General features: G+C 38.4%; 1 protein-coding gene and 1 non-coding gene across 2 annotated transcripts; both read right to left on the reverse strand.

Moving 5' to 3' along the window:
- Positions 1-4,102: 4,102 nt before the first annotated feature.
- Positions 4,103-7,543, reverse strand: LOC112737910 (UBP1-associated protein 2C). The gene is made up of 2 exons (XM_025788059.3): positions 5,963-7,543; positions 4,103-4,407 (listed from the first exon to the last, which is right to left on the reverse strand). Exon 1 carries the CDS (start codon positions 7,356-7,358, stop codon positions 5,964-5,966), a length of 1,395 nt encoding a protein of 464 aa, XP_025643844.1. The 5' UTR covers positions 7,359-7,543; the 3' UTR covers positions 4,103-4,407; position 5,963.
- Positions 7,544-11,619: 4,076 nt separating this feature from the next.
- On the reverse strand, positions 11,620-11,728 carry LOC112739261 (small nucleolar RNA R71). Its single transcript, XR_003170195.1, has one exon. It is a non-coding gene; the product is annotated as a small nucleolar RNA R71 (small nucleolar RNA).
- Positions 11,729-12,012: the final 284 nt, after the last annotated feature.

Consider the following 12,012-nt stretch of genomic DNA (forward strand, 5'->3'; position numbering starts at 1 on the left):
TTTTTCTAAGTGAATTTTACCATGTTAAATAATGGTTGGAGTCTTGGAAATTTGGATATTTTTACATGCTAACTTACAAGAAGGTATCAACGTAATGTAATGTTAACGGCCCGATTTTCACCCGGTATAATTGTGGCCCGAAAGTGTATTGGTTTCATCGGGTCTAGGGCCGGGTTCGGGTCTAATAAATAGACCCGGTGTATATTTCGGGTCGGGTCTGGGTCACATCAAACCCGGCTTCACCCGGCCCATGTGCACCCCTATCTTTAGGTAGTGTTTAGGATTCGAAGATTCAGTCCACGTAATTTTGAAATACTTTAGACATTAGTGTTATCTTTTGAACTCTGCATAAATTTCAATTTCAGACGTTGATCACATCATTGTGTCCTGAAATCTTCACACATTTAGATACTAAAGAGGGCCTTTATTTAAGGCAACCATAGTTTATATAACATAAGTCATGCTTAAATAATTCATTTTATTTCCGAAAGTCACTGTATAACATGAACATACCTTGACTAATTCTCAAATAAAAAAAATTTTGGCTAAAAAAAGGAAAAATCAAAGAAATACTTAGAACACGTGATTAAATCATATCTCACTGAAAATCTGTCTATGCCATTATGCTAATAATTAAAACCTCGAGTTAAATACATGTGGAAGCAAACAAATCTCCATAGTAGATTACTGATAATTAAACTTTTTTATTTCACAGAATAATCATTTAACTAAAAAAGATATCCCAACCGTTATTCATCATTAATTAACCAACTCAAGCATAGAGCAAATTAATTTCAAACCATGATTGATTGATCTACCTGAACTAATAATAAGCACTCCTATTAAGTGAACAATATTTCATCACCGTAGATACAACATTTTAATTCGTATCCAATAATTGAAAATGCTTAAACCTTATACGCACATTGAATATCAATAATAAGTACAAGATATATTCCAAAATGCATACTAAAATAAAGCTATTGTCACGGAATACACATTTGAATCGATTACAAGCATGACAAATAGTTGGCCACGAAAATCGAGTGAATGATGTCCTCTCAAACTACCAAGACCACATCTACCTATTCTGCATGGATGCACCACCGCCAATCTACCATGGTTTTTTGAGGAGCCAGCATATACATATTGTTTTAGCAGACCTCTCGGTCCAGCTCCATCTTCATTTTAACATACTCATTCCACCAGATGTTAGAAAGAAATAAAACCAGTGATAACCGGTATATATGACTAATTGACTGCGTCTGGCTAGTGTCCTTCAAACAAGGACATAGACAAGGTGACAGACATAAGAATGCACCGATTCTTTTATCTTGTTTGGTGATGCCAAAGAGGGAATACCATAAATAAATAAATAAATAAAGCAACCCGGTGCACAAGTTTGTGACCTTGAGGTCACACGGAGATAACTCAACCGTTACTCTAAGACTCCCTAATAAAATCATACAAAATTTCCTTTTTACCCGCATAGTACAACAACCACTACATTTCAACCCTAACCGCCACCATCAACAACTCTTAATTACAAATTCAATTCAACATAGCAGCACAAAATCAAGTTCAGTTCAACATTTACAATTCAAAATACTCTAACGTTAATCAAAATCCAAATACATAAAAAGTATACAAATAATAAATAAAAGAGAACTAGAGGGATACAACGACAAGGAAGAGAGGTGAAGGGAGAGGAGGAAAACGATGGTGGGGTAGAGAGGCAAAGGTGGAGCAGATCGAGAGGGAAAAAGGGGGGGGGGGAGAGGGAATGGGATCTGAAAGATGCTGTCGCAGATCAAGAAGGCGAGGAAAAGACAATGTTGCTGTGGAACTGGAAGGTTGACAAAAACAAAGCCCTCGTGCACTTGGAAGCTGGAGTTGTCACGACCAATCTGGGGAAGATGAAGGCGGAGGAGCACAAACAAGGAAATCAGGCAGCAAAGAGAAACACCGAGAGCTTCTTGGCAGGAGTAGCAGTAGGGAGGAATGATGGGTAAAGAGAAGGAAGAGTCACCATGTTGGGGATGCTGAGGGTACAAGTATTTTATATCCACATTTGTGTTCCACTAACTAAAAAAATCTCGGCAAACAGATGATGGACTTATACCACCGTGTGCATGCCCACCATGGACATGGACATGGACACTAACCAAACAATCACTATATGCATCTGTCATAGTTCAAAAAGAGAGGGCGTGGTCGTAGGGGGAAGCCGCCGCCGCAATGAAGGGTGCAGATTTGATCTCTTGCGCAAGAGGAAGAGGGAATCACAGGTTTGAATTTCTGGTTGGCTTGCGGGTCGGGGCTTGGTTATTCTGCTGTGGGTCTAGGCCAGTTTTGCCCCAGGTACCAGACCATTAAAAAAAAAGAGAGGGCATGTTTAAGAGGATAATATGACACTAATATTTATCGCCTCACTTTAAATATTTGAATCATGCAAAGTGAGAAAACATGAGTAACTAACCCCCTTATTTTAAGGCTTCACAAATTTCATCGCCTAAGGGAATCCACATATAAAGGACAGAAAAATAATTATCAAACATTCGGTTGCCGCATCCAAATTCATAGCGAACAAGACTAAAGATCAAGTTATCTGAACAAAGTTGTAGGAAAGAACTTGAGCACTTCAACTATACAATATTACATCCGGATACAAATTGAACCCAATGCATGAAGGAAAAAAATTGCGGATATTATGCAATGATCGAATGTTGGACATTTCCTTAATATTCACATATACAATGTAGCAAAAGGAATTGATATGAAGCACCATCAATCTCAAAGAACAGACGGCATAATTAGATTGATATGAAAAATCTCAGAAGCACACTACAAACTCAAATTGGAGACCAAATAACATAACCAAAAGTGTAAAACATAGAGTAACACAAATTCCACTAATACACCCAAAACATAAAACAATAGTTAAAAAGCGCGGTCATCTAAGATTCCAAGAGTTCGAGTGCAATTATGTGGTGTATAAGGATGAGAAAGTAGGGAGGCAGAGTAAAGAATTAGACAGAATATACATAGCCAGATTCCAGACTTAGGGACAGACGTAACTAACACATCAAACCAAGCATGCGATACAGCCAGTAAAACATTTTCAAATCATATTATGCATATTAACCTTAAATGTCAAGTGATAACTGATAAGGGATAGGAAGTATAAATAGAAGGAAGGAATTAATCGATCTACAAGGCTCTTTAAGGGCATTGTGAGAACAGCATATTAGGATGAACGGTTCTGCTTGCTCAAACATAGCATTGTCCCTGGTCATCCTTCAGGTTAGCAATGGACAATCCCAAAACAAATATGATACATATATACCAATTGATAAACTAAAGACACAAAGTGGCTCATCATCAACCAGCTAAACAAACAGAATCCCATTAGTTGGGAAACAATACCACCAATTTAGCGAAATTTCGAATTTCACTACTCAACCACCATTACAATGTAAGGCTCTCAAGGAGCAATAGAACCACAAATTTAGTGAAGCTCAAAGAATATCGACAAAGCAACAACATATTCCAATGAGTTGCAATCCTGAGCAACTTGAAACCAGCAAGGTGATGTCTCAAAAATGTCATACAACATAGAATCAGTTATGCAACGGAATAATAAATCAACGTAACTGCCTCAAAAAATTCGATCATGTTGTTGCAAAGCCTATATATCTTTGGAAGAAAAATGGTCAATACCACAATTTAAAATAAATTGTACTTAGATCATGATGTGCGAATTTAAAGAATAATAGTACACTGATATCAAACCCTTAACATATGAAGAAATGTCAAGCCAGGATGTGGGCTATGAACCAAGGGAAAGCACTAGTAGTGAAACAGTCAATTTTCAAAATTACTAACAGACATCACAATACACTTTGATTGTTACAGGGGAAAAAATAGGCCAAAAAGGAACAACTTAACACAAAACCCTCAATGTAGGGACTCTTAAATCAAATTTAAATCCTTATTGGACGAACAAAGTCAATTTACCATGGAAAATCCCCAACATAATTAGATAACCAACGAAACCAACGGTGTAATAGAAAATATTGATTCTCCAAATGAAACACAATCAGAAAAAGAAAAACCTTTTTTGAAACCATTAGTAGGAAGAAGTAACTAAATACAAACTCAGCTACTAAATATCACCAGAATTCAAAACTACATAACAAAAACAACAATCCTATCAGCCAAGATGATCCAGCCAAAAGTACAAAACTAATCTATCTCACTGCCTTTCACTAATAAAACAAACAAATCAAAGCTCAGCAGGCTGTAAAAGGACAGACTAATAAATTTATTACACCAGAGCACATATTCTGCAATCACGCAATCACCAGAAGCACATAAAGCATCTGCGCCCAATAACCGATGATAGACCTGAATCAAACATCCATTCGCAACTCAATTCATTTCACAACCATCATTTAAGAAAATTATACAACAACAAAAATAGCTTATTGACAAAAACATTTATGATGCTCTACATTAGTTAAGAACCAAGGAAACAGTCGGTGTATCATTACAAAGTAACACAACACAGCTTTCTAAATACATACAAGAACATAATTGTAAGGGCATAGAGGTAAATAAAAAGATGTACAACAACTAAAACTACAGGCAAGGAGCATTTTAAGTTAAAAAAAAAGGAAAGTGAAGAAACAAGCCAAATCCACAAACAAATTGGACAGAGCAAAATGAAAATTCATAAGTATGAATAATAGACATAAAAGAGTATTGCATGTACAACAACAATTTAAACTAGAGGAAAGGAGAAAAAAAACATAAACAGACACAGCATAACAGACAACTGAACCCACAAACAAGGCAAAGCAACATGAACATTCATCAGAAAATTGTCGGGAAAGTGCCACTCTGAAAACAGAACAAGGTAAACCAATATATAAATGCAGTCACATAGCACAGATGCAGATTGCATGATAAGCACAACACTTGATAGTTTTGACATGTTAAAAATTAATTATGTTTCAAAATACAATGTAAAAAAAAACAACACAAAGTCATTAAGCATTTTTACTGAGAATGTGAATGCAGTACTAAACATTTTTCCATAAATCTTATAGTGCTGACAAGAATAACTAACTTTTACGTTAAGCATCATGTAATGGACCACCCACGAGATAATATTAAGTTAAGTTAGAACAGCATGCTGAAAAGGTTGGAACAATTTTCCTGGTCAATAAAATAATAAAGAATTTTGAAGGGAAAAAATTCAGATGCTCAAGTGTGCTCCATAACGGAAGGACAGAAGTATCGTACAAATCACAAGTTCACCATGACAAACTTCAATTCTAAATTATCAATCCCCCCATCATATCAGAGAAATCAAAACATTCATTGATCAGGGGTATAAAACTACAGATCAGGCATATGATCTCCAACAACAACACAAGCAATCAAGAGTCTTCATTACCTCCTTTCAATAGAAATTTTGCAAGATAACAACCAAGTAGGTCACACTGTCAGAGACTGACCAATAAATGAAGACAATCAATTAAAGGGAAAAAAGAAAAGAGGGCCGGGGGGGGGGGGGGGGGGGACACCCCATATATGATATAATCCAGAAACAAATCACCCATGTCATGACAAGGAAACACACAAACAGATCACAACAAACGAAGGGCAATCCACAATATGCAGTCATGCACGAGGTAAGCAAATTAAACATTAACAATAAACATTTTCTTATGACAATCCTTCTCAGTTTACTCTGTAGTCCCCGGCACTGATTATTGATGAACCAAACCAGAAAACATACAATCCAAAGAAAGAACAAGTTTACAACAAAATAACAAACAAAGCACAGGAAGTAAGAAAAGAATCACACAAGATAAAAAGAGCAAATCGACGAAAATAAAGATAAAACATGACAAAACTACAAAGTATGTTAAAAATAGGAGCAAGAAACGATTACCTCAGTAGTAAGGGGGAACATTTGGATACATAGAACCAGGAGGAACCCTAGGAACAGGAGAGGCTCCAGCAGGCGGGTGATGCTGATTCTGGTAACCGGACGAAGCTGATAAACTGTAATGTCCACTCTCAGGATACCCAGCACCTGGCATTCCGCCTGAACCCGGCAATCTATACATTGAAGCAGCGCCACCCAAAGCACCACCAAGTCCACCAGCGCCAGCACCACCTGCGCCGCCTCCTCCTAAACCAGCACCACCACCTGCAGCCCCACCTCCCATTCCACCGAAGCCTACAGATCCAGGCACACCATAACCACCATAATGGCCTCCAAGACCAGACCCATACCCTCCAGCCCCGCCCATCGCTGGGGGAGCCTGATTTCCAACAGAGCCCAGCCCACCAACTGAAGAATTCAACGGATGACTCCCCATGGGAGGCTGACCCTGAAGCCCACCAGCAAACCCTCCATAAGAACCCAAATTGCCAACTGGGCCGCCATATTGACCCGAAAGCGTTCCTGGCACAGAAGCCGGAGCCATCCCCATCCCATCCCCGTGACCATGAGCATTCCCGTGACCGTGGCCATGACCATGACCCTGAACGCCATCAGCCCCTCCTGGCGCCGCACCGCCTCGCTTCCCTTGCTTCCCATCCGTAATTGCCAGCTTGCAATTTAGCTGCCTCCCATCCACCGTCTTCACGGGCTCCATCAAAGCAGCTTGAGCCCCCTCAGGAGTCTTATACACGAAAAGCGCAAAACCCTTTGATTTTCCGGTCTGCTTGTCGAACCCCAGCGGCCCTTCCTCGATCTCCCCGTAGTGTGAGAAATGCGCCAGCAGCTTGTCCGCGGGGAGGTCCGGCGGCACGTTCGCGACATAGATCTTTCGCAGTGCCACGTCAGCAGCGTTAGTGGTGGCGCCTGAATTGCCTGCTGCGGCAAGCTGCGTGACGGTTACACGGCCATCGATTCGCTTGCTGGGCTCGCGCAGAGCGAGGAGTGCACCATCGACGTGTCGGAAGGTGACGAAGCCATAGCCCTTGGACTTGCCAGTGGCTTTGTCGAGGATAACGACGGCCTCCTCGAGGTCGCCGTAAGTGGAGAATAGGTTGCGGAGGCCGTCGGTGGTGGTGTCCCAGCCTAGGCCGCGGATGAAGAGCTTACGCTGGGAGACATCGGGGTCAGCGACGGAGCGCACGGCGGCCAGGACGTCCGCATGGCGGACGGCGGCGTCCTGGAGGATGTCGAGGAGCTGGTCAGGGGTGAAGCGCTCCATGATCTTGCGGGCGTCCGTAGGGGTGAGCATGAGGTGATTGTCGCCATCGGTTGTTGCGGCGAGGGCGGCAGAGAAACCGTTCTCGTCTAGCTTGCGTTTCTTGGTGGGATCCATGGCCATTGGAGATCGCAATTACAGAAGATGCTGAAAATGCATATGTAGGAGAGGTTAAAACTTAAAACCCTATCCCAAACCTAAATCCCTAATTTGAAGTAGCTGCCTCTCAAGACTACGTGAGAGAGAGAGAGAGTGACTGGGAGTGAAGAGACGAATTAACTTAGGGACCTTCTGAATATATATATAGCATGGAAAAAGAAATACCAACCGAATATATGTAGGCTTCATGCCTTGGTTGCACAGTTGGGCTTTGGTGCAACGTTACAGTTTTGGGCTTTCAATAATTATTTTAATTATTTTTGGACAGTATAATTATTCTGATTGAGAAATTCATATTTATATCTCTACATAATCTTACCTGATCCTGTTTCAGAAAAAATCTAACCTGATACACATATTTTTTTTTTGTCAAAACAACAATAAAACAAATAAAAAAACAGAACAAAAGCCTGGAGAGCAACAACAAAGGCCTGTAACCATTCCAAACAACTTTTCCTCGGCCCCTCCCCTTTTTAAACCAGCATGTCAGTCCGTCCACCAAAACAAAAAACAAAAAAAGAAAAAACCAGCAAGTCAGCAATATCGAGTTAAACTTCATAGTGGTTCTTGAAATTCACGATTTACATCGATTTAGTTCCTGACTTACCAATTGCATTATTTATGACCCCAACTTTGTTAAAATTGCACCACAATTGTCCCTCTCCACATCTCCGGCCAACTTGATTGCCGCCGGCAGTGACATGGCACTGAGATGCCACGCTGGGTGCCACGTTGGAGTGTCAATTTTGGCGCTAAAGAGAAAGATGGATGAAACGTCGTTGTTTGAGAGAAGTTAAAACTCAAAACCCAAATAACCCAACCTCTGTGATCACTTCATCTTCCTCTTCTTCTTCTGAACACCAAAACTACGTGCCATGAAATCCTGAGTCCTGGCAACTGTATAGGGTTTGAAGGGTGAAAACATTCAGCTTCCTGGAGTTCGCTTCCACTGTGATAGTTGTGTGCGATCGTTGTTGCTGACGGTAGGAGACAGAGTTCATTGCGAACACACGAAGGTAGTTTTAAACTGGAAAAAAATAATGCTTTTCAAGTTAAATTTATGCATCATTGTCTCTCTTGGATGAAAATTTGATTTTTGTTGATGAAAGTTTAAAGTTTTCTGTTTTCTGCTAGGGTTTTTGTGGGCAGTGGAAAATTTTTTTTCCATGCTCTGTTTTTAATGCATTTTTATTTGGGTTATTTGATGGGTGTTTCTGGTGTTTTGTTTGTGGTTGAATGTCATGGTTTGTTGTTGTATGTGTGAATCTGATTGTTTGCTTCTTCAATTTATTTTTTCGCATAATGCAGATGGAGACTTTGATGGATATCATGTTCCATCTTGAGAAAACATTTAAAAAAAATGATGATGAAATACTAGTGTACTCACCGGACAACAGAACTTGCTTAGGAGATTTAGATGAGGATACATTAGATGTGTTCTTCGTAAGGAACTATTACAAAGAATTTGGGTATGACAACATACTTCAGTGTTGGTGGCTGCCTCCGAGAAGGAGCTTAGATGGTGGACTGAGGGATCTTACAAGTGATGATGAGTTAAGAAAGATGTGCTTTGCTGCACGTCAGAATGATGGAGTAGTTGATGTGTACTTTGAGCATGGGGTGTCCACACCAGAATTGCTAGCAGGGAAGGAAGTTGTGGTATGGGTTGATGATACTCATAAATATCCTGGTGAGGGAGACTTGGTGAGCAAGAAGAACACAAATGAGGGTCCCAAAGTTGATGGTAATGATGTGTGAGCATATTTCCTACCTTTTCCTAGTGAATTTGCATTTAATTTGTTGAGTTTAATCAAGAATTAATTATCTTTTAGTCACTATGGATGCTACTTTGAGTCGTGTGCAATTCTATTTATTTTAGGTAGTATTCGGATGTATTTGATGGAGTTTCCGCAGAAAAAGAGAAGAAGGCGAATGATGCTGTCAACCCTGACCTCTCTGCACTCAAACCTGAATAACTCAAGCTACAGAGGTCCAATTGACGTGATTCTAGTGGCGTTGGAAAGCTAACTTCTATAGCTTTCTAACGATATATAATAGTAGGCGTGGATTATTAAGGAATCAAGTGGTCCACAACTCTCCAAGAAGCAAGCACGCAATCTCCTATTAATTCTGATTTAGACTTTATTTTATTTAAAAATAGGAAAAGATATTATTTAGTTTTATAAAAGATATTTTACATTAATTAGGATTAGATATAAAAGGAAAAAGAATCATATCTTCTCTACTACCTCATTTCGCACTTAACAGTTTACCTGAATCCTTATTTTCTCTTTGAACCATGAGCAACTAAACCTCCACTCTTAAGGTTAGGAGCTCTGTCTATTGTATGGATTGATACTATTATTTTTCTATTTTAATTCATGTACTGATTTATAATTCAAGAACTGTTTTCGTTCTTTATTTTATGAATTTGGGTGGAACGGAAGTATGACCCTCTTTCTAATTGAGTTTTTGTATAACTTGGAAAAGCTATTTACTTGAACAACAGCTTGAAAACATATTCTCCTAAATTTCTAATTATCTGGATTTAACGGGATACGTGACATATAATCTTCTTATATTTGGGTAATTAGGATTTCTGTGGCATATAACTAGAATTGAACTTCACCCTCTAATTGGAATTAAGTGACCAAGGAATTAGCGGTTGATGAATTTTAGAGGAGACTAAAAAGGTCTAAGGAATTAGGGTTTAGTCACATACAGTTTGCCATGAATTAAATCTTGTATAATTAAAATAGTTAGTAAGAAAAGTCATTCCGGAAAATAGATAACTCTGAAGCCTTAACTGTTTCTCCTTATATTATTCACAACTTATTTACTGCTTACTTTCTGATATTCTTATTACTATTTATTGCAATTGAACTCTCAAACACCATTTTCTATTTGTCTAACTAAGTAAATTAATCAACCATTATTGCTTAATCCATCAATCCTCGTGGGATCGACCCTCACTCACCTGAAGTATTACTTGGTACGACCCGGTGCACTTGCCGGTTAGTTTGTGGATTATAAATTCAGCACCAAAATTTTAGCGCCGTTGCCGAAGATTGTTTGTGATTGACAATTACCAGTTGTTTGATTGCTTAAATTAGATAATTTTTCTTTTAATTAATTTTTTTTGAATTATTTATTTTTATTTTTCCATTTTTTTCTTTATTTTTTCCTCTTTCTTTTCGTTCACCCCCTGTCTTCTTTTTATCTCCCTTTTAATTTTCGTTTTTTTTTTGCTTTCCTTTTAATTTTCATTTTCCTTTATCAGTTTCTTAAAATTATTTAGTCTATATTGTTTATTTTATTTTTTGTGTATCTTCGTTGTCCTTTTTTTTATTTTGTTTCATTTTACTTCGTTTTATCCTTTGCATTATTTTTTTTATTTTATTAGTTTTAATTGTTTTTTTTGCTTTAATTTTCGAATTTTGCATCAATTATTTTTTTATTTTTGAAATTAAGTTTGGTGTCACCTAGTTAATTTTATTTTAATTTTTCTGTTTAATTTTTTTTATAAATTTTAAAATTTTCATTCCCATTTTGTTTATAATTTTCAAAATTTTACTGCTTTAATTATTTAGTAGTTTTATTTTATTCCTTTACACAGGTTACCTCACTGGAAATTTTCTGCACTTTGCCGTAGAGAATCTCATCTTTTTTTGTCTTCTGTCTGTTTATGAGCAGGAACAGGGACAAGGAACCTCTTTTAGACTTTGATCCTGAACCTGAAAGGACTTTCAGGCAGCGTTTGCAACAAGGAAGACTTTACAAGGCTGCAGAGTCCACCATGGATCATAATAATGTTGTTAATGCCAATGTGGCAAATCCAATTGTGAATGAGCAACCTAGAAGAGTACTTGACTCTTACACTGCTCCTAATGCAGATCTTTATGGGAAAAGCATTGTGGTGCCTCTTATAGCTGCAAACAACTTTGAGTTGAAGCCACAACTGGTCACTCTGGTACAACAAAACTGTCAGTATCATGGCCTTCCCCAAGAAGACCCAAATCAATTTATTTCTAATTTTCTGCAGATTTGTGATACTGTGAAGACAAATGGAGTGAACCCGGATGTGTACAAACTCATGCTCTTCCTATTTGCTTTGAGGGATAAAGCAAAGTTGTGGTTAGATTCTCAATCGAAAGAGAGTCTGGATACTTGGAAAAAGGTTGTCACTGGATTTTTGACTAAATTTTTCCCACCTAAAAAGCTGACTAAGCTTAGGGTGGAGGTTCAGACCTTCAAGCAAAAGGATGGTGAGACCCTTTATGAAGCTTGGGAGAGATACAAGCTACTGACCAGACAATGTCCTCCGGACATGTTTTCTAAATGGACTTAACTAGATATCTTTTATGAAGACTTGGGTGAAATGTCCAAGATGTGTTTAGATAATTCTGCAGTGGTTCATTGCACATGAAGAAGACACCGGAGGAAACTACTGAGCTTATTGAATTGGTTGTTAGCAACCAATATTTATATTTATCTAACAGGAATCCTGTGAACTCTGAGACCCCTCAAAAGAAAGGCGTTATAGAAGTAGAAGCTCTTGATGCTATCCTTGCTCAGAATAAAATTTTGAGTCAGCAGATGAGTTTAATTTCTCAACAAT

This window comes from Arachis hypogaea, chromosome 13 (genome assembly GCF_003086295.3).
Source record: "Arachis hypogaea cultivar Tifrunner chromosome 13, arahy.Tifrunner.gnm2.J5K5, whole genome shotgun sequence".
NCBI lineage: Eukaryota > Viridiplantae > Streptophyta > Magnoliopsida > Fabales > Fabaceae > Arachis > Arachis hypogaea.

What these genes read in the sequence shown, in the direction of transcription:
- LOC112737910 (XM_025788059.3), bottom strand. Translation starts at nt 7,358, where the DNA reads ATGGCCATGGATCCCACCAAGAAACGCAAGCTAGACGAGAACGGTTTC.